Source organism: Petromyzon marinus, chromosome 27 (genome assembly GCF_048934315.1).
Source record: "Petromyzon marinus isolate PM22_M1 ecotype Great Lakes invasive population chromosome 27, UKy_Petmar_22M1.pri1.0, whole genome shotgun sequence".
Lineage (NCBI taxonomy): Eukaryota > Metazoa > Chordata > Hyperoartia > Petromyzontiformes > Petromyzontidae > Petromyzon > Petromyzon marinus.
Genome location: NC_133693.1, coordinates 6,612,648 through 6,636,098, shown reverse-complemented (window position 1 = coordinate 6,636,098; position 23,451 = coordinate 6,612,648). Strand labels below are relative to the sequence as shown.

At 49.3% G+C, this 23,451-nt stretch overlaps 1 protein-coding gene across 5 annotated transcripts in view; it reads right to left on the bottom strand.

Moving 5' to 3' along the window:
- LOC116946601 (cGMP-dependent protein kinase 1-like) overlaps positions 1-23,451 on the bottom strand; it is a 38,948-nt gene that overhangs the window by 1,688 nt on the left and 13,809 nt on the right. For all 5 annotated transcript variants that reach the window (XM_032961661.2, XM_076070057.1, XM_076070059.1 and 2 more), the window contains 16 exons: positions 21,894-22,007; positions 21,286-21,391; positions 20,391-20,454; positions 18,601-18,678; positions 17,583-17,671; positions 13,667-13,732; positions 12,184-12,231; positions 11,273-11,317; positions 10,265-10,415; positions 8,675-8,805; positions 7,054-7,143; positions 6,487-6,628; positions 4,837-5,000; positions 4,048-4,164; positions 2,909-2,971; positions 1,479-1,554 (listed from right to left, as the gene is read on the bottom strand). In XM_032961661.2, the coding sequence (XP_032817552.2) occupies positions 1,479-1,554; positions 2,909-2,971; positions 4,048-4,164; positions 4,837-5,000; positions 6,487-6,628; positions 7,054-7,143; positions 8,675-8,805; positions 10,265-10,415; positions 11,273-11,317; positions 12,184-12,231; positions 13,667-13,732; positions 17,583-17,671; positions 18,601-18,678; positions 20,391-20,454; positions 21,286-21,391; positions 21,894-22,007 (1,544 nt within the window). The remainder of the gene's footprint in view (positions 1-1,478; positions 1,555-2,908; positions 2,972-4,047; positions 4,165-4,836; positions 5,001-6,486; positions 6,629-7,053; positions 7,144-8,674; positions 8,806-10,264; positions 10,416-11,272; positions 11,318-12,183; positions 12,232-13,666; positions 13,733-17,582; positions 17,672-18,600; positions 18,679-20,390; positions 20,455-21,285; positions 21,392-21,893; positions 22,008-23,451) is intronic.

Here is a 23,451-nt window from a genome sequence, read left to right as displayed (position 1 = left end):
GGAGAGAGAGACACCACGACCTCCTGTACACCAGGCGAGGTAGTTAACATATCCTAGCCACCGTGATGATGATGAGAGAGAGAGAGACACGCAAACTCCAAATATACAGCAGGCAAGCATCAGGGTCAGGATCTAACCCATGACCTCCTGTATACCTGGCGAGGTAGTTAACATCTCGTCAATACAGCAAACCCTTGCCCATCGCGCGGAAGTTACGTTCTTGAAAATAACCACAATTGACAAATGCGCGATCCGCATACTCAATAGGCATAAACAGTGATATGTAAGGTGCTGCTATCATCAATATTCCACTGGCACATCTGAGCCATACCAAGGCACGCATTGAGCTAAGCCGACGCACGTGTAACATATTTTTTTAAACTGCAGATGCGTGTTGGCGACGTAACAAACACACACATATATATACACATTCACGCACACAAAATAGAGAAAAATATCCCCCGTATAGCTTGTAAAAGACAGTTGGGGGAAATGCTGTTAGCGAGCACCTATGTAGTCAGGGACGGTACACGAGGGGGTGGGTGGCCAGCACCACGCCCGGCCGCCTTTGTCTCCCCAGTGGCGATGTTATACACACCGTACCAAGTACTCATTTGAGGCTGAGTCGACCTAGTGGAGGCCCAGGACCGGTCCGAATTTTCGTCACTTCAGAGTCCCAACGATCCAGCCCGCCGGATGTAATTTTATTAATCTTCTGGATCAGCACAACAAATGTCCAGTGGAAAATCACCAAACCCGTAATGGCCCCATGCTGGCACGGCTCAGCATTGGGTCCCATCATGAACCTAATGAGCTGATACAGAAAAATCTACTTTGCGTTATTGTTGCATTAAAACACAACAAGCCAAAATTATCTGTGAGCGTCTGCAGATGCTTTGTGTTACTGTTGGTGTTGTTTTGAGTGGATGTGTCTTTTTAGTGTGTGCAGTTTAACGAGGTTCTTGCTAATTTACATATGCATGAGTGGGCAGAGCCTTCACTTAATGGAGGTGCGATTGGCACGGGGCGACGTACGGTGCGAAAGAAGTTCAACATACATCATGGGATCAGTGCACAAAACGGCAGTTTGTAGGTGCGATTCATGTAAATATAAAGACGCGCTCCCATCAACCACTTGGCATGCTAAGGGACTCTAAACAATATCATCCTCACCATGTACACAATCTTTGTCATCATCGTCGTCAGCAGCAACCGCAGCGGAAGTATTAACGTAGTCAACGTTATATTTTACCAGCAGCAGCAGCAGTAACAGCGGCCGCAGCGCAATCATCAACAGCAATAATATCTTCACTTCCATCATCACCACCACCACCATCATCATCATGGGCAACGCCATCACCAGCCTCTGAACGATGGCACCTCCTCCTCTAAGCCCGCTATCGTTAGCCGCGAAATCCTCGCCGAGGCTTAAGCCTCGCTCTCAGCAGGGGTCCTGCCTGGGGGTGCTGGGCGCTCACCTTCCGGATGAGTCGAGCGGTGGGCGCCTCGATCTGACACGACTGCAGCTTCCTCCAGTCAACGTTTCGGAACCAACTGTGACGCAGAGCACAAGGGGGGAGGACAGGAAGGGAGCCGAGGTCACGACGTCATTATTGTGACGGCGCCAGCAGCGAAACCTACGTGCGCATGGCCACGGCTAACTTCAGTGGTGACATCAGCGTGTCCCCAGGCGTCTCTTAGGTCGACTCCGCCTCAAATGAGTACCTGGTGCAGCTTGTACACATCAGCACTGTGGGAGACAAAGACGGCCGGGCGTGGTGGTTGGCCGCACACCCCCCTCGTTGGCCATGCTGGCCGTCACGGGTGCTCACTAACAGCATTTGCCCCAACATTTCGTGAATGGTTATATGGGGGATCGTTGTCTGTGCATGTGTGTTTGCATAATGTGCGCGTGTCTGAACGGGGGTTGCCGCGATGTGGCGATACAACGCTAAATCGCACGATATGCTATCCACGATAATCGCGTCGTCCGTTTTGCAAAATATTGTTGCATCCTAATGACCATAGCTCACTTCAGATTTCTTTGATGTTTTGTTTTTATTTCCTGATAAATGATTCATGAAATAACTCTGGAATTAAAGTTGTAACTAAATAGCCCTTGTCCATTACACATTTATGCCTTTAAATATATATAGATTCTGCAGTAATTGCCCAGTAATTGAGTCAACGTTGGCATGTGGTTGACCCAACGTTGGGTCAACAGTTCCATGTTTACTGGGTGATGCCATGGCAATAATAAGACGTTACCATTTTAATTGTAACAGTTTGAAACCCGTGTCACTTGCACCACGTGCGTTATGGGAGTGACAGATTCTAAAGTTGCAGTGATTCGAAGACTCGTGGTTTAATCGGGTTGAGCGAAGGTGCATTTGAGGATTTTTTTTAATTATCCATTTTCGTGCATATAAGGAGTTCAGCAAATTACCGCAAAAAAACATAATAAAAATGTGAAATGCAAGAACAATTATGGGAAATTTATATAGCGATAATCGTCATATGCTGAAATTTGAAATCGTACTGTAAAAATATATATGTAGACCGTGACTCGAATCTGTAAATGATGGGAAAAATCCATCATAACAGAGACATCGTGTATGTACTGTATGTATTTTGAACTTTTTTCGCACCATACGTAGCCAACCGTGCTTATCGAAAGGCGCGGGGGAAGGACAACAAACTAAACACAAAAAGTAGTTGTAAATAAATGAGTGTTCAATCTAGATGGTTAACAAGTGGCGTCCTTATATCGGAGTAGCGTTCCAGACGGCCGCAGAAACGCATTTGAATGCGACCGTCTTTGTTTGATGGCTAGCCCGAAAGTAGCGTTGGCCGGAAAACCGTACGCTTCGAACTGACGGTGTCTCTGCGAGTGTCTCTACGCATCAACCTGTGGTTCCGCACGCTCGCCAGCCCATTCTTGCCGTTGCCCAGCCTCTGCCCAGGACGTGGTCTGTTGTGTGCACAACACACACACACACCACATGACGCAGTCAGGCACACCACCGCACAACACGTGACGCAGGCAGGCACACCACCGCACAACACGTGATGCAGGCAGGCACACCACCGCACAACACGTGACACAGGCAGGCACACCACCGCACAACACGTGACACAGGCAGGCACACCACCGCGCACCAGGGCAGTGTGCGTAGCGGGGTTTGTGGTGGGTCTGCGTAGTAGGAGGCCATACAGGTGTGTGTGGTAAGTATGTATGACAGGTGTGTGTGTGGTAAGTGTGTATGATGGGTGTTTCTGTATGTATGTGATAAGTGTGTATGACAGGCGTGTGTGTCGTAAGTTTGTATGACAGGTGTGTGTGTGTGTGTGATAAGTGTGTATGATAGGTGTATGTGTGTGGTAAGTGTGTATGATGAGTGTGTCTGTATGTATGTGATAAGTGTGTATGACAGGTGTGTGTGTGATAAGTGTGTATGATGAGTGTATATGTATGTGATAAGTGTGTATGAAGGGTGTGTGTGTGTGGTAAGTGTGTATGATGAGTGTCTATATGTATGTGATAAGTGTGTATAATAGGTGTATGTGTGTGGTAAGTGTGTATGACGGGTGTGTGGTAAGTGTGTATGACAGGTGTGTGTGTGTGGTAAGTGTGTATGAAGGGTGTGTGTGGTGTGTATGACAGGTGTGTGTGTGATGAGTTTGTGTGGTTGGTGTGTGTGACAGTATGTGTGTCATTGAAATTAGCTGTATGGAGTCACTGTGTATACTGGCTGTGTGTGGTGATAACGTGTAGCAGCAGTGTATGGTAACCCTGTGTGGTAGTTGTATGTACGTATGTTGAACTTCTTTCGCACCGTATGTAGCCAACCGCGCTAATCAGAGATGCGGGGGAAGGACAACAAACTAAACACAAAAAGCAGGTTATAAATAAATGACGAAGAAAAAACAACTTCATGAGGCAGCCGTGTGGGACGACCAAGCGTAGTGGCCGCGTGCGGTAGCTGTGTCTCTGGTCGCGTGTGCCATGCTGGATTAGCGCTGCCGGTGCTGATTGGTGCCGTTCACCTGCACATCCTGTGGACGAAGGAACGCGCGCTGTCCCCCACGTAGAGGGGATACATCACGTTGCCCTCCAGGATCTTGCTGTAGATCCGGTTGGGGTCCAAGCTGGTGAACGGGGGGCTGAACAGGCGGGGGGCGGGGGGGGGGCAGGCAACGTGAAGAAGACACGACAATACGGACCAATAACAAACACGACGATGGCGATAATGATGATGATGAGTGTGCGAATCTTCACGCTGCAATGTGCTGTTATCCTTCATGATGATGCCCCAGCTGAAGAAAGATGTTGTGGCTGAGGATGATGATGGTTTTCTCCAATACTGATGATGATGGCACCGCGAAGTTGTTAATTCATATTTAAATGTTCTACTTCAAAAGTCGCGGTCAAAATTTGGGCAAACGTGGCAGCAAAGCATGTTCAAAAGCAGCCTGGATTTGGCGCAGTGATTAGTGCACTGCGCTCAGAACCCGGCCAACTTGTGTGCCGATTCCCATTCACGACCAATAACAGTGGCGAATATCTGAATCGGTCCTGGGCCTCTCCTCCAGGTCGACTCAGCCTTAAATGAGCACCTGCTGCTCTGTGTGTACAATATCAGCACTCGAGAAAGGCAAAGGCGGGCCGGGCGTGGTTGTTAGCCACCCAAATCCCCTTCGTGTACCGTGCCGACCGTCTCTCGGTGTTCGCTAACAGTACTTGCCCCAGCAGTCTGTTAAAGGCCATGCGGCGGCGGAACGGCGGGGCGTTAGGGGGTAGCGGGGGGATCTTTGTCTATATCTCTGCGCACTCACGATCCCGTGAGCAGCTCGTAGGCGAGGATTCCCAGCCCCCACAAGTCGACCCCGAAGTCGTGACCTTCGTTGCGGAGAACCTCGGGCGCCAGGTACTCGGGAGTCCCGCAGAACGAGTAGGTCTTCTCTCCCCGCGGCAGCTTCTTTGCAAAGCCAAAATCTCCCTGAGGGGGGGGGAAGGGCGAGGACGAGGGGCGGCACATTCATTTTATGCATTACTATCGAGTGTAAAAATATAGCGGCGCTACTGCTGGTGTTTGTTACTGAAGACCGCCAGGCTTCTTTGCTGACACATGCCTGAAAGCAAGACGCACGATCACTTCATTGCGCGTATTGTACCTTTACATCTGTTTTTATTGATGCTGTCACCGTGAGACTGGCTACCTCTAAACCGAATACACGGTGCAACTAAAATATATAGTTGTAGCCTACAAAGTGAGACAGGAGAAAGGAGGAGGGGGGGATTGCCCACAGTGGTATCTTGCGTAGCCATCCCGTTGAAATAGATCGTTGTACCACTGGGTGGAGGTTGTCACAAGGTGTGTGTCCTGGTCACGCTGGGGCCCGAGGATCTCTGGTGCCAGGTGGGGTTGGTTACAATGTGGTTGTTTAATGACGCATTTATATTTACGCGATCTAACCCAAAAAATCTTGGATCATGGATGTGGTTATTCTGGAATGGGTTCCCATGTTTCCCTTATAAAGTCTGCCTCTTTTTCTTTCCTTTGAGCGGGACGGTGTCCCCAGAGGGTCCACGGATGCCAGCTGATATCGGGCGATTGATTCGTGAAGAGGGATTCTTACCTTCATAATTATTGCTATCATTGCGCTTGAATAAAATAAAAAGGCTTTACCTTTCCTGGCATTAAAACAGACGTTAAGATGTGCAAACACCAACCTAAGATAACTATCGCCGCAGGTATGTGTTGTTAATGCAGCCTTGATGCCTTGCGATAGGTAACTATTTTGTGCTTGAACATCTTAACACCTAGATTCGAAGCTTTCGTGACTGCAGGAATTACCCTTTGGTTCTTTCGGTAAAGTCACCATCATCAGGTACGAATGAATGGGAAAACAAACATCGCAATCTTAGGAATAAAATGCAATAAAACCCAAAGGGTCGGCTAACACAACAGTCAACATCCTACCTGGTTGATTAACGTTCTTCCAAAGGTCACCGGGTTCGTATTTGCCAGGAAGGCGGCCGGGAGTGGTGCTGGCCCACCAACCCCCTCGTGTGCCGTGCCGGCCTTTATAGGTGCTCGCTAACAGCACTTGCCCCAATGGTATGTTAAGGCTACACGAGGGATCTTTGTCTTTGTGTGTAGTGCGGAGCGGTAGTGTCGCGGTTAGCGCTACGCCGCGCTACGAACTCGGGGACCCGAGCTCGATTCCCGCTCACGGCCAACACCAACGACGATTATCTGAACCGGTCCTGGGCCTCATCTAGGTCGACTAAGCCTCAAAACGAGTACCTAGTGCGGTGTGTAAACATCGCCACTAGGGATAAAAAAGGCGGACGGGCGTGTTTCTGGCCACCCACCCCCTCGTGTGCCGTGCTGGCCTTCATAGGTGCTCGCTAACAACACTTGCCCCAACAGTCTGTTAAGGCTACACGGGGGATCTGTGTGTGTGTGTGAGAGCTGTTACGAGCTTGATGTATCCGTATCGGTCCAGCATGAGGTTCTCGGGCTTGAGGTCGCGGTAGATGATGCCGCGCGTGTGCAGGTAGTCAAATGCCTCCACCACGCACGCGCAGCAGAACACGGCCGTCGTCTCGTCGAACTTCCCCCTGTGCACAGGCAAAGGCAAAGGTTCACCCACCACGCGTGGGGCAAGCGCTGTTGTAGCGAGCGCTCCTCTAAAGCAAGCCGGCACGTCTCGCGATGCTGTGGGTGGTCGGCAAGCCACGCCCGGCCGCACTTTGTCCCACCCGGTGCCGGTCACGCATTTACATACTGCACCAAGTACTTATTTGAGGTTGAGTCGACCTAGGGGAGGCCCACAACCGGTTCAGATAATGGTCACCAGTGTTGGCCATGAGCGGGAATCGAACTGGGGTCGCCAGGTTCGTATTGCAGCGCGTTAACCGCTTCACTCTCCCGTTCCACACACACACACACGCGGGCATGTACACAAATGCTCACACAGTCGCTACTGCTACTGAGATGATTACGATGGTGATTATGATGTGGATGATGATGATGGTGTACTCACGCGTCACGCAGCTTGCTCCAAAGCTCCCCTCCCTCGCACATCTCCAGAAGAAAATACACGAACTTGTTGTCCCTGAACACGCGGTAGAGCCTGCGGACAAGGTCGGGGGTGAGGATGTGTAGGGGTGAGGATGTGTAGGGGTGAGGCTTTGTAGGGGGTGAGGCTTTGTAGGGGGTGAGGATTTGTAGGGGGTGAAGATTTCTATAGGATGATGAGGATTTGTATGGGATGATGAGGATTTGTAGGGATGAGGATCAGGAGGGGGTGAGGATTTGCTCAAATTGTTTATGATTGTGACCCAAGAGGACCACAATGCATTGCTTCAGGAACTGCTGATGGGTTTTCCATGTACAGGCAGACCTCGCTTAGCACTCAAGATGCATTCCTGGAGACATTGAGTGCTAACACAATCAGCGCTAAAAGGGGTTGTTGTACCATTGTATATATGGGGATGCGTTTCCGATAGTGTTACTTCTTTCATACGAGCAATATATGAGGGCTTCACTAGGGTAATGGTAATAGCGCTAATAATAAAACAGATGCTAAAAATTATTTAATTCATTAAAAAAATATCATATAATAACCTCATAACACAAAGGCTGAATACATTTTACACGGTTTTGTGCATTGTTTGAACCTCGTGGTTTTCTGATTCGAGAAACTTGCCCTATTGTTTTCACCGCAGCGCTGGGAGATTGAATCTAACTGGCAATTTATTCATTGAAAGTCCAATGACTAAATAGACACCTATTGCACTGTATCAGGTCTGCATTAACCACACATCATGCTTGCAAACCAAAATGCTTTGATAATGTATGCGTTGTCCTTGGAGCTGATTGGCCTGCACCAGAGACATTCTCCTTTCTGGCCTTGTTTCAACTGCCAGTGTTAGACCAGAGAACTCCAAAAAGGCGAACAGCACAAAGGTAAAGTAAATTTCACGGCATTCATATCTCGGGTTGAGCATTTATATCTACAGTGAGGGAAAAAAGTATTTGATCCCCTGCTGATTTTGTACGTTTGCCCACTGACAAAGAAATGACCATTCTTTGTTTTTTTCGGTAAAGTCACGTATAAATAAGAAATAATAAAATAACATAATAGCGTACGACGTTTCGGTTGCAACACAAGCAGCCATCATCAGGTACAGAAGAGCTAAATTTACGAGAGAGAGGAAACACATAACCCCAGATGTATATACAGACACCCAAGTAGGGGGGAACTAACACAGATACAACAGGGGACACAGAGAGAGAAGCACACCAAACAAACAGGGTTTAGCAAAATTTGGAAACCATATAAAGCAACACAGACGGTCGGTCAAAACACAACGCATAGTCTGGTTAACGATCGCTTTTCATTAGTCTGATGATAGCAGCTGTAAATACGATTCAGAATATAACGATGATGACGACGATGATGACGTTCTCCTTCTTACCATACCGCTGATGTAGACACAGCGACAACTACAATTTCACATCCAGGCGGTCAAGGCAGACGACCGCGTCAGGAGCAAGCGGAGTGGTATCGCCACGACTTGCCCTTCGCGTTTGTGGACCGGGCGTTGCAATCGTTCTACGCTGGACGTCGACGACGCTGGATGAGGAAGAAGTTCACACACCTGACGATGAAGGGGGACCGGGCGTCGGCGAGGATGTGCCGCTCGGCGCGCACGTGCTCCTCCTGGTGCAGCTGCACGACGTTGGCCTTGCCGACCTTCTTGAGGGCGAACACGGTGCTTCCGCAGCAAACCTGTGTCATGCCGGGGCGGCCGTGATCGCGTGTCAGATCGGGTCCCGATTGACTTGCGAGTAAGATGCCAGTGGTGTGTGTGTGTCGTCTCGACCTCCTCCACCCAACAGGGCCAAGGGGTGCCGCGGTGGCGAGATATTATCTACCTCTCCTGGTATGGAGGAGGTCGTAGGTTTCGATCCTGACCCTGACTCCTGCATATTTAGAGTTTGCACGTTTTCCCCGCGGTTGCGTGGATTTTTCTCCGGATCCTCCAGGTTTTTCCCTCCACATTTAGAAACGTGCGTCTAGATTATCTGACTGCGATAAATGCCACGACGCTGGGCTATTATTTATGGCCATGTAGCTTCTGAAAAAGAGCAATACGACTCAGTGGGCCTTACCTGGTAAAATAAGAATCATATTCTTGGTTCTTTCGGTAAAGTGACGTTGAAGGGAAACAATAAAATAATAAAATATATATAAAACAATAAAATTCTCACGACGTTTCGACTGCAACACAAACAGTCATCATCAGGTGTGAAAACCAACGGCAATAACATTTGAAAGAAGTGGCGGTTTGTATTTATTTATTTTTAAACGTTAGCACCACGGATAGCGATTTTACAGTTTGTTTAGATGGACGAGTCCATCTATATTCTTAGCTCTTTCGGTAAAGTCACGTTGAAGGGAAACAATAAAATAATAAAATATATATAAAACAATAAAAATTCTCACGACGTTTCGACCATAACACAAACGGTCGTCATCAAATCGCTATACGTGGTGCTAACGGTTTAAAATAAATAAATAAATACAAACCGCCACTTCTTTCAAATGTTCTTGCCGTTGGTTTTCACACCTGATGATGACTGTTTGTGTTGCACTCGAAACGTTGTGAGAATTTTATTGTTTTATATATTTTATTATTTTATTGTTTACCTTCAACGTGACTTTACCGAAAGAACCAAGAATATGAATCACTGCAGTCACGAAAGCTTTAAATCTAAATTTAAAATAAGCATCGTTTATAGTTTAGTTTTAGTTTAACAGATTTCGTTTAATACGGTGTTGGCATTTTAAAAAAAATGTATTTCAATATTATTTGGTGATTTTGCTGCTGCGTTTGCAGTGGTGCACGAGCCCAAATAACGAAAACAAATTTAAAAAAACCCTCAACACATTCGTCAATGACACCTAAAAGTATAGACATTTCGGGCAATGGCCCTTATTCACAGCCCATGGGCCTCTACCTCTCTGGCTGATGTGCTCTAGTGAATGGCCATTTCCTGAAACGTCGCCTATTAAACACTTTTACCCTCTATCAAGGCCACACTATTGGACATCCATGAAAGACAGCATCACGGCACATCGGATCCTTCCGGGATAAATAACGATTCTGAAAGAAACGTTTCCGCTGCTGTTCGTGACGAACGCGTCGAGCGTCACCAACTCCGTTGCGATGGCTTTTTTGCCTCACCATGTCTACACGGCCGAACGCGCCGACCCCCAGGGTCACGGGCTCGTCCGTGTCGGCGTAGCGCACGGGCTGCAGGTGCGAGAGGCAGCACACGGCAGCGGCCGCCTCCTCCTCCTCCGTGTCGCTGGCCACGAGCCGCTCCCTGCTGACTCTGGGGGACGAGAGGTCGTCGGGGGGTGACCATGGCCAAGGACGCTGGTGGGCCAATGCCGCTCGTGCCGTCGCACCTCTGTCGTCGCCCGAGCTCTGCGGACCTTCATATATGAAGGTGTCAAACTTGATTTGGAGCTTTCGCGCGTGGGAGGAAACTGGAGCGCCCGGAGAAGACGCACGCGTGCGAGGGGGCAACACTCTATCACGTGCAGATGGAACAGGTGGGAGTCCACATTCATTGTACCACCTCCTCCTGGCGAGCCAGGGTATGGGTACCTCCTAGACGCCCACGGGAAAAGGGAGTGTCACAACATTGTCGCGATCCACCAACCCTCGCTTCCACAGCGCCGGATTACAGCCGTGCGTCACTAGACAGCTGACTCGTACAATCTCATCACCACTCGTACAATGCCATCGCCACCACAAGTCGGAATGTTAAAATCTCGCCGCGGTGGCGAGATGTTAACTCCCTCGCCTGGTATGCAGGAGGTTGTGGGTTCGATTCCGAGCCCAACGCCTGTATATTTGGAGTTTGCAGGTTCTCTCCAGTGGTCGTATGGCTTTTTCTCCGAGCCCTCCCGTTTTTCCCTCCACATTTAGAAACACGCGTTTAGAGTATTTGGGTGCTTTACATTTCCACACGATAAGTCACTTTGTTGAGCTATTATTTGTGGCCAGGTCGCTTCTGAAAAATAACCATATAACTCAGTGGGCCTTACCTGGTAAAATAAAAAAGGTTCAGTTTTAGTGTATTTACCCAGGGATAAATACATCACATCGTTACATACTTTGTTGTCATTAATTATGGTGTGTGTGGGGGGGGGGGGTGTAATCGTCGAAGGTGTAGTCACCTACGTAGCCACGCTGTTCGCCACCGCGGGCTGAGTGAAGCAATCCAGCCTAAGGGGCACAACAAGACGCTCCGTGTCACCTCTCCGAGTCTGTCAACAGAACCCGTTGGCGCGCCCGATCGCATCAAATCTCGTGGAAGCTAAGCAGTATTTTTTTAGCCTGGTTAGTAGCACACGGATGGGAGAAGGCCTTGGGACTACCGGAGTGTTGCAGGCCAGGGTGGCGAAGTGGGCTTAAACTCTATCACAGCAATAAAGTGCATCACAGTGCAGTGTTGTTCGATACATATCATAAGAACTACAGAGAAAATGATCGTAACATCATGGCAATTAAGCCTAATTATGTAATTGAACAAAGCGAATTCATGCGATTTGCTTGTGCAGTCGTTGGTGACCGGGTTGACAACATCAACTTGCTAGACTTGAGAACTCAGTTTCATCACGGGCGACAGAAACCCAGATTCGAACTCAGGGTCTAAGCGGTGGTGGCTCAGCGATGTCTACTGCTGATCTGTCCTTCTATAGCCCAAGGACGTTGCTCTCCACCAGCACCAATCCGGGTGTGGTGAAGAATGGGCAAGTAACCCTTGCTGTTTTTTTCCTGGATTTTTCTGTTGCGTGTAGTCACTTTAAGATGTTTCTTTTTCATATTTTTGTTTTTTTTTGCCGTGCCACCCGAGTCAAGAGCCGCATGGCTCACAGGGTTATATCTAATAAATGAAACTGAAACTGCAAACAACCCGCACAAGTGTTGGGGAGACCCCCCCCCCCCATCCAGCGAAAGGCTGTACATGTTTCCAGAAGCTGATTGATGGATAGTGTGTGGATTGTTTATATAGTGTGTGTATGCATGTGGTGTGTACATGAGGATATGAATGTACGTGGGAGGGATTGTGTTAATGCCACGGCACTCACTCAGTTGGGAATTCGATTTGTTCCAAGGGGATTGTCTCTGTGAACACTCTGTAAACAAACACGCGAGCGCACACACACAGCTGCGTATACATACACATACTACAAAGATCCCCCGTGTAGCCTTAACAGACTGTTGGGGCAAGTGCTGTTAGCGAGCAGCGATGAAAGCCGGAATAGGCACACGAGCGGGTGGCGATGTTTACACACCGCACCAATTACTCATTTGAGGCTGAATTCACCTAGGGGATGCCCAGAACCGGTTCGGATCATCATCACCGATGTGATCCCAGACCGGGAATCAAACGTTGGGGTTTCCGGAATTCGTAGTGCAGTGCACTAACCACTGCGCCACTGCTCCAACAACCAACAAAGACCCCCCGTGTAGCCTTAACAGACTGTTGGGCCAAGTGCTGTTAGCGGGCACCTATGAAGACCAGAACGGCACACGAGGGGGTGGGTGACCAGCACCGCGTACAGCCGCCTTTGTCTCCCTAGTGACGATGTTTTTTTTTTATGCACGCACCAGGTACTCATTTGAGGCCCGGGACCAGTTCAGACAATCGTCACTGATGTTGGCCGTGAGCGGGAATCGAATTCGGGTCGCCAGGTTCGTTACACTACCGCTTTCCCGCACGCACACACACATTAACAGTAACTTCCCAACGATCGTGATTCGTGTTTAATATAGAGCGCGCTGCTATACACCGGGGCGTCTCAAGAGCGCTTGGCATCTCATCTCAAGATGCTTTGAAAGGGGCGCCCCCCAGTGGCAGATATGTCCCTGTGCGGCACAAGGCCTGCAAAAGGGGGGCGTTCCGTCTCTTTCACACGTAGTAGGGCATTCGCGATCAATGTTATCCATGTTAAGAGGTTTTGTGGGTTAGATCGCGTAAATAGAAATGTGTCGTGAAACCCCGCCACCACCCGACACAGCCTGCTTGGTAAGGTTTGTCACGTAAGCAAAACGTGACAATTCGTTGCGAGTTCGGCACACCGGTGTGTCGGAGAGTAAGCCCACAACATCTAAAATTTGAGTACGACGTTTCGCCGGTCATTACAACAAGCAGCATCATGGCCCGTGGGTCTACCAGCCAGGAGAGCCGCCGATGAGCAACTGCTGTGCAGTAGCGGTGACGAGCGTGGGGGGTGCCTCGCCCCCTTCGGTGTCCAAAGCTATGAGTTGCCCCCCCCCCCTTGATAACCATCATGGGATATACAGCGTTAAATATTCGAGACCGTGAGTGTAATGATGGTGATTCTGCAAGAGGGGCCGCGATACACAATAGCCGCTCGGTGCGACCGTGCAAGACAAATCAAATATTTGGGGCCCCACCTGCCCGGCCAGTGCACTCCCCTTGGGATGATAATGTCGCTACTACCGCTGATGTTGTGTACTCACGTGCTACGTGTACATTGACGTTAATGGATAATGTTCGGAGGGGGTGAGGGTTTGGAGAGCGCTGCGAGGTGTTGGGATCCATACTCGCTGTGCAGCGTGAGGCAGGTGACCGCTCCCACCGCTGTGCAGGTTGCTGTGCGTCGCATATTCCTGCCAAAGACAAAGATCCCCCGTAAAGCCTTAACAGATTGTTGGGGCAAGTGCTGTTTGCGAGCGCTTAAGAAGGCCCGGCAAACGGCGCACGAAGGGAGTGGGTGTGACCAGAGCTACGCCCCAGTCGCAGGTATACGAACAATAACAATTCACAGCCCATTGTCGATCCACTGCTGGATGATGGCCTCCGCACTCTACGTCGGTCATGAGGGTTTGTTTGACCAAACTTCACCACGCTGGTCAGTGCGGGTCAGTGAAGCGGACTCACCCAGAATTGTATGTCTAAAGTATTGAAGCTTTCGTGACTGCATAAAATTACTCATTGGTTTTTTTCGGTAAAGTCACGTATGTAGAAATACAATAAAATTATATTAAAACAAAAACAATCACGACGTTTCCGACCTCCCCCCCCCCCTTTCTCTGCCTCCCTGTCCGTCTTTCCTGCCTCCTTACCTCTTGGTGGACTTGTATATGTATTTCTACTGACCGTGTACCTCGTATTTTTCATTCTATCTATGCTGGTATGTGCAATCCAAAGGTTGAACACGAAATTTAACACTCTTCTGAAATTCGTGGTCCGCCAGGAAGTGTCTAACTGTGTTGTTGGCCTGACTGGATGTGCTTCACATAATGTTTTTTCAGGTTTGTTGAATTCTCGTCTCTCATCTTTTTGTTGTATTTACCTCCGTGATTTGTTCTTGACACCTGATGAAGATCGCTTGCGTTGTGATCGAAACGTCGTGATTGTTTTTGTTTTAATATAATTTTATTGTATTTCTACATACGTGACTTTACCGAAAAAAACAATGAGTAATTGTATGTCTGTTGAACTTCTTTCACACCGTAAGGATAACAAACTGAACACAAAAAGCAGTTCTAAAGAAATGAGCTTTCAATCTAGATGATGTATAAGCGCATAGCTCCAGTGACTTCCTAATATCGGAAGGGAAGAGCGTTCCAGATGTAACACAATTTTTATTCCTGAGTAGTAAGTGTTATTTTGTAATTGCATCTGCCTAAAAAGTATAGAAAATGGCTATTATTCCCCACAAACTTTGCTTTTGTGACCAGGACCTTGATATTTTGATATTGACCTATTTTCAATGAGAAAACGGGCGAATTTGTGTCGTTCACATAAAGTCAGAAAAAAAACAACATAGGAATCAAAATGAAGATGTATTTATACTAAAGTAATACAAGAATGACTACAAAAGATTTAGATGTGAGTAGTTTTTCGAGATTTACGATTATACTGTAAATCACTTTCACGAATCAGCCCCCAAATGTAGTCTCCCATCATGTTCTCGTTATACTGTCCTTGGTAGCGGTGTTCAAAGTTCAGTATATCCTGGTGGAAGCGCTCGCCTTGCTTTCCGAGTACGCTCCCATGTTCTCTTTGAATTTATCAAGATGAGCATCAAGGATATGGACTTTGAGGGACATCCTACAGCCCATTTTGTCGTAGTTCTTCACCAGTCTCAACCAGCTCCACGTAGTTTTCGATCTTGTGATTGCACAGGAAGCCACGAACCACTTCGACAAAGCTGTTCCAAGCCGTTTTCTCCTTACTATTAAGCTTCCTGGGTAATTCATTGCACTCCAGGATCTTCTTTATCTGTGGTCCGACAAAGACACCGGCTTTGACCGTTGCCTCAGACAGCTTAGGGAAGAAGTCTTGAAGGTACTTTAAGGCTGCCACCATTTTTAAGTCTCCGATGACCTCCCAGCCGTACTCATCATACTTGAAGACGTCCAGCAAGGTCTTGATGCTGTTGTAATCCTCTTTGAGGTGCACCGAGTGAGCCAGGGGAAGAGACGGGTACTTGTTACCATTATGGAGCAGCACGGCTTTGAGGCTCCTGGATGAGCTGTCAGTGAAGAGGCGCCACTCATTCTGGTTACAGGCGATTCCGATTGCCTCGAACAGACGGGTCAACATTGTGGCAGAAGCAGAGCCCATCTTGACGGGTGAAGAAGCTGCAAAAAGGTTGGTGACGCTTGCTCTGAACTGCAACTTGGACACTTTCATCCAACAAGTTCCACTACTTGAGCCGAGACGTCAAAGGCTCGGCATTGGACTTGGTGAGACCAAGATCTCTAATGAAGTCGTTGCGGTATTTTTTGTAGGGGTAGTATGGATTTCTCTCCTCAGCTCCACCTCTGAAATTGTCATCTGGATCTACAACGTCTTCCTCGCTCTCTGACTTGCTGCTCTCTTCTAAAGACGGCTGCTCTCTCTCTGGAGGAGTGGGTACGGAGAGCTCATGGCAATGTGGCACCGGGACGATGGATGAAGGAAGGTCCGGATACGTGATAGCAGGTGCATGCTTGCCAGTCCGACGTATGGAAGGGTCCACCATGCAGAAGTAGCAGTTGCTTGAGTGGTCAGTGGGTTCCCGCCAAATTCTTAGGATAGCGAACTTCATGGCTCTCTTTTCACCTCTGTACCATTCTACAAAAATACATTTATTTCACCCATGACTAATGTGTAAGAGATTCTCGCAACATATTTCATATATGATAAAAAAAAAAAATCAATAATATTTAAAATTATTAAACATTTTAAAATGAAAAACTTTCACAGTTTAAAATGTAACAAATTTTATAACATTCCGAGCAACAGTTGTACATCTTACCTTCGAGAGTTTTTTTGCATTGCTCGCAGGTGAAATGACGTGCCCAGGGTTTGTCTTGATCCCCAACAGGCATGCCGAAATATGTCTTGTAGGCCTCACACATCTTAGCAGATGCTTCCAGTACTTTTTCGCTCTTGTCTTGATAAATTGACCGCACACATAGCAAAATGCGTCTGCCGAATGCTTGCAGCCTCTAGATGCCATCTCAGAAAAATGCAGATATGTATCGACTTAGGCAGCTGGAACTAAACTGAACTGGTGGGCTTAAAGCCGCTGTATGTATACTACTATTTATATTACTGGAGAGTTCTAGAATGTTCTAGAAGCTACTCCAAGTTTACTGAGCAGTGAATCTATCTGGAATGTTCTGGAAAATAGGTAAATTTCTAAATATCAATGTCCTGGTCACAAAAGCAAAGTTTGTGGGAAATAATAGCCATTTTCTGTACTTTTGAGGCATAAGCAATTAGAAAATAACACTTACTAGCGAGGAACAAAAAATAAATAAGAATTTGTTACACAGTGAGACGGTCACAATAAGCGCATCCGAAAGTGCGCGACCCGGTGACCACCATCTTTGTTCAATGAGAAGCCAAAAGCCGCTGCAGTGAGGATGACCGGAGTTCACATCATGATGGTTTATGCTCCTTGATGACATCAGCAAGGTAAGAAATGGTTCAGACATCGCTTCCCCCATCTCCGCCCTGCAGTCGCATCATCCCCGACGTCCACATTCAATCCTTGACTCAACTCCCCTTCCCGTAATGTGGCATGAGTAAAAGAGAAGTGATCGGAAATTAAATCAGGACCCTCAATACATAACGGGAATCACTCCCACAAACATTAAAAAACGACAAATGATGGCTCAACTAAGCGACTTGTCAAGTAGAAATGTATCGCGGTCATATACTCTAAACGCACGTTTCTAAATGTGGAAGGAAACCCCAGAGGAGCAGGAGGGAAATCCATGCAAGAGAAATCCAAGGGGAGAAAGAACACGCAAACTCCAAATATACAGCAGCAGGCGTCAGGGTCGAGATCGAACCCACGACCTCCTGTATACCAGGTCGAGGTAAATAACATTTGCCACCGCGGCACAAAAACCCCTCTGCAGCGAAAGTCACCAGACGTTTTTTTTTTGTCGCTCAAAGAGAAACGTCGGGGAAAGGCCGAAGGGCCCGAGAGGTCAGCGCTGGTGGAGGAGCGCGTACCGGATGAGGGCGAGTTCCCCGAAATGATCTCCGGGCTCGAGCACGCGAATCAACCTCGGGCTCCCCTCCACCTCCTGGGACACGCGCACCTGGTCCCACACACGCCGCACACGTAGCCCGGCCGTCAGTTCAGGCTGAGTCGACGTAAAGGAGGCACGCAACAGGTTCGCATAGGAATTGCCAGATTTGCGTTGCTCTTGTTGTTGGGAAATTAAGCCTGCAGAGAAGTGATAACGACGCGAATTTTGAGCTTGCTTTGCGTTATCCACATACAAATAGTTCAGTATAAACAAAGATCCCCCGTGTAGCCTTAACAGACTGTTGGTGCAAGTGCTGTTTGCGAGCACCTATGAGGGCCGGCACGGCACACGAGGTGGTGGGTAGATTACACCACGCCCGGCCGCCTTTGTCTCCTGAGTGGCGATGGTTACAAATCGCACCAGTTACTCATTTGAGGCTGAGTCAACCTAGGGGAGGCCCCGGACCAGTTCAGACAATCATCACCGGTGTTGACCATTAGCGGGAATCTAACTCGGATGGCCGGGTTCGTAGCACAGCGTGCTAACCACTGCTCCACTGCTGCCCATACACATTGACCCACATACACAAAAGACAAAGATCCCTTTATAGCCTGAACAGAATGTTGTGCTGTTAGCGTGCACCTATTAAGGCCGGCACGGCCCACGAGGGGGTGGGTGGCCAACACTAGGCCCAGCTGTCTTTGTCTCCCCAGTGGTGATGTTCACACGCCGCACCAGACACTCATTTGAGGCTGAGTCGACCTAGGGGGTACCCAGGACCGGTTCAGACAATCATCACTGGTGTTGACCATTAACGTGAATCGAATTGGGTCCGCCGAGTTAGTAGCACAGCGCGCTAACCACTGCGCCACGACTCCCCATACACATAGATCCAGACACTCACACGTGCCTCCACACACACACACACGGACCCCAAAGACATGACACACACACTCACCCCTCGCACCCCCCTCCCGTGCCCCCTGGTCACAAGTCACCTGTCCACGCAAGATGACGTAGAAGATGTGTCCCACCTCGCCCTCGTTCACAATTGCCTCCCCGTCCGCGAACGCACTCTGCCCGACAGAACAGAACAGGCGTCGACGGGGGTCGAACCTTCAACCCTCCACCCCGTGGCCTCTCTCTGCCCCGCCTCACGAAGGACGGCCGTGAATTTAGAAAAAAAGCACTCACCCGCAGCTGAATCGCACTGAACGCGCCCAGCGTTGTGAGTTCCCCGGTAAACCAGCAGCGTGTGGAGGAGCTGCAGCCGAGGGCAGGCTGAGTTTATATTTACAGATTATTTTGCTGCTCTAAATTTCCACACGAGAAGCCCACTTGGTGGAGCTATCATTTGTGGCCGGGTCGCTTCTGGAAAAGAAGCGGATAGCTCAGTGGGCTTTACCTGCTAAGATAAAACAAGTCTAGTTTTATTTCTATTTACCGTACACTTTGCCCTCCTGTCGCCTTTTCGTGTTGTTTGTTGTTGTAACGTTCTGACCCGCCGCCACTGGACATATTTGAAAAAGAGCGTCACAGCTCATCGGATTCCTCCAGTATAAACAAATATGCTGATTCCGAGCTGTGTGGAAGAGCTGTACCCGAGGGGTCTGCTTGGGAATATCCCGGCGTTTGGAGGCCTGCGCTGTGAGGTATCCAGCTCGTGACAGTGCCCGCACTGGATTCTTGAATCTGTCCGTGTGGAACTTTGCGTGTTGTTAGCGGAGCACCTATTGAAGCCTGCGCCTATTGAAGCTTGCGCGCGAGCGGGGTTGTCCGGTTAGCACCACGCCCGGCCGTCTTTGTCTCCCTCACGCTGATGTTTAAAGTCCTCACGTGAACCAAACGCACATTTTTGGAATTGGGCAAAAATGACAATGCAGGACCCTCCAGGAAAAAAACATTCTTAAATGAATTAGGCTTTTGTGGATAACTCAAGGGCATTATAATCAACTGCACTGTATACCAACGTGACAAGACTATGCTATAATAATAATAATAGCGTATGGTTTTATACAGCATTATTCTTGCAAATTACCATCTCTCACAATCGTGGGGGAATTAAGGACAAGCTGTAAGGTAGCAACAAGGCAGTGATCCGGCTCTAGCAACAATTACCCAAGCTCTGCAGTCCTCTATATATTAATACGTTTTTAGCAACGTAACGCATGTTTATACACGTGGGAGAACACTGGAGAAAACCCACGTGTGCGAAAGGGGCAACGCTCGATCCCGTACAGAAGGGACAGATGGTGTGAGTCCACGCTTTTGCCGTACCGCTGCCTTCTCCTAGCGAGGCAGGGTACGGCAACCTCCTCGTCTTGCGACGTTTGTGCGGTGATTCGCCAACCCGTGTGTTCGAATACAGTTATCAGAATACTGACAAAAATGGCAATTATGCAGGGTGCTTCAAAATAATGTTAACACTTCGGAGAATTTGCAACAATACCACGAGAAATGTGCTGCTGCCTCCGGGCTCAGGAGACCACCTGGAGAAGATTCCAGGCCACGTGTTGACAATGATGGCGAACAAGTGGAGACTTTTTTTAAAGCAATTAACGTTACATTCGTTATCATTTCCTTTTTTTTCTCCAATATAACATGTCAGTGTGAACATTTTTTTGAAGCACCCTTGTAGACTCTCACAACATCTGCAATGACCACCACAGCACGTGGCAGGAAAGTGCATGTTGAACGTATAACAATGTGCGTTGTTACAAATGGCATTCGGTGTTTTTTTTATTATTAGAGCACAGTAGTTTCTGAGTGTGGCAGCAAAGAATCTCACCTCCTCCATGCAATCAAACATTTTGGAAAGTTGTTCATCTGGAAGGTTTTTCAGGGTCTTTGCGCTAAGCAAAGGAAAACACGCACACACACACACATTCAAAGACAAACATCCCCCCGTGTAGCCTTAACAGGCTGTTGGGGCAAGTGCTGTTAGCGAGCACGTCTGAAGGCCACCACGGCACATGAAGGGGGTGGGTGGCCAGCACCACGCCCGGCCACCTTTGTCTCTCTAGTGGCGATGTTAATTCATTTAAAGCTGAGTCTATTTTGGGGGGGGGGGGGGGGTGGGGGTAGAACAGATACACATGCACCTAATCCAAATAAATAAATACACACAGACTGTACACACATAAATATCTCCCGTGTAGCCTATACAGACTGATATGGCAAGAGCTGTTAGCGAGCACCTGTAAGGGGCCAGTCGAAGCAGTGCACAAGGAGGTACAAGGGGTGGTGTGGTCAGCTACCACACCCGGCGGCCTTTATCTCCCCAGTGCTGATGTTTTGCACACTGCAACAAGTACGTATTTTAGGCTGAGTCGACCTAGGGGAGGCCCTAAACAGGCTCACACGTGTCTCTTGCCCCACCGACGTTATCCATGGCCACTAACGACCCACGCGAACTGGTGGGTAAGAGCACTCCGCTTAATTTTAACGGCAGTTTGCACGTCTTATTTTTTTGTGAACATCAACTCTGTCGAGCATTAAAGATGCAGCGCGCGTCGAGGGCTCGTGCTAAAAATGGCATTGCGCGGCGGAGAGACAACGCAGCGGATTATTTTCTTCCGTGAATACAAAAGCGTGGATTTGATTTTGCACGTTACTCTGTCACCTGGCGTCCTATCCCCTGGGCTACAGCTCCTCCACACAGGGCTGGTGGCAGGGGAACTCACGTCTTGAGGAACTTGATGATGAGCTTCCTCCGTAACTGCGACTCGCGCATGAGCACGGAGCGGAACGCGTGGCGGCTAAGGTAGAGCAGCCGCACGTCCGTGAGCGCTGAGACGGGGGGGGGGCGGTGGCAGGGGGGGGGGGGCGCAGAGGCACGGATGTCATATCACACCACTGCACTCCACCATGCTACACCACACTGCACAACACTCCGCACTGCACAACACTCCGCACTGTACCCCACTTCGCACGACACCGCACTGCACCACACTGCACACCACTCCGCACTGCACCACACTGCATCCCACTCCGCATTACACCGCACTGCACCACACTGCATCCTACTCCGCACTGCACCGCACTGCACCCTACTCCGCACTGCACCCCACACCACACTGCACCGCACTCCGCACTGCACCGCACTACACCACACTGCACCGCACGATACACAGCACGGCACCCTACACCACACAGCACGGCACCCCGCACTGCACCGCACTACACCACACTGCACCGCACGATACACAGCACGGCACCCTACACCACACAGCACGGCACCCCGCACTGCACCGCACCCGGCGTGGCGCAGCCCTGCGAGACCGCCGCTTACCCTTGACGGTGGCCGTGCGGGTGCAGTCGTAGAGGATGGCGAGCTCCCCGAACAGAGCGCCGGGCTGCAGCGTGCAGAGCGACTCGCCCTGCTTGGACACGTCCAGCAGCCCCTCTACGCAAAGACAAAGATCCCGCGTGTAGCCTTCCACGTGACCTGTTATGGGCGCAAGTGCTGGCCCGTTAGCGTGCACCTACGAAGGCCGGCACGGCGCAGGAAGGGGTTGGGTGGCCAACACCCACGCCCAGCTGCATTTGTCTCCCCAGCGCTGATGTTAACACACTTGCAGCGTGTGCTCATTTAAGGCTGAGTGGTCCTAGGGGAAGCTCAGAATGGGTTTAGATAGACGTCACCAATGTTGGCAGTGAGCTGGAATCGAACTGGGATCGCTGGGTTCGTAGCACGGTGCCTTATTGACTGCAATTCCGCTCCCAACGAGCACCTACATACACAAAAACACACCATGCATATATATGTACTATATATCGTAACAGATACGGAGACAAACACGTAATCCTTACGTAGGCATTTACAGAGAGACTCACGTTTACTGGACATTAAGCACAGCCACGTGGCTTCCTATGCCGCACTAAAAACCTTGCACTGGCTCCCCATCAAATCAAGCGTACAGTGAAAAGATCGCTATCGTGTTCCACCGAGCTTTCTCTCAAGGTCCCTCCTCCACCCTTCTCACTCCGTTGACCACGGCACACCGCCACGTGCTGCGGAGAACGCCCAACAATCTGCTCGTGGTACCCAGACCCAGCACCGCCCCTGGCTGAGCAACGTGGTTTTTTTTTGTGTCCCGTAGCTGCGCCAGCAGCCATCTGTAACTCTCTCGCGCTGCACACACACGTCCTTAGCAGCAGCAGCAGCAGCATGCAAACACCGTCCACCTTCAAGCGACGGCTCAAGGTTCATCACCTGTTCATTCTCACATCATCAGGCTCTCTCACCTGCTCAAGCTCTGATCTGTTAAGGGTCTCACCTGTTTAGGATCTCACCTGTTTAGGATGTCGCCTGTTCAGGCGTTCACCTGTTCAGGGTTTCACTTGTTCAGGCTCTCACCTGTTCAGGCCCTCACCTGTTCAGGGTTTCACTTGTTCAGGCTCTCACCTGTTCAGGCTCTCACCTGTTCAGGCTCTCACCTGTTCAGGCCATCACCTGTTCAGGGTTTCACCTGTTCAGGGTTTCACCTGTTCAGGCTCTCACCTGTTCAGGGTTTCACTTGTTCAGGCTCTCACCTGTTCAGGCTCTCACCTGTTCAGGCGTTCACTTGTTCAGGCTCTCACCTGTTCAGGCTCTCACCTGTTCAGGCCATCACCTGTTCAGGCCATCACCTGTTCAGGGTTTCACCTGTTCAGGGTTTCACCTGTTCAGGCTCTCACCTGTTCAGGGTTTCACTTGCTCAGGCTCTCACCTGTTGAGGCCCTCACCTAGTCCAGTCTAGGGTACGAGGGACATTCAGCCCTGGTTCCACGCCTCCCGAGTTCTCGGGTCCAATTTTGCGAGATGTGCGCGAGTTAAAAACCACGTCTTTTTTTTCTTCTGATTATTC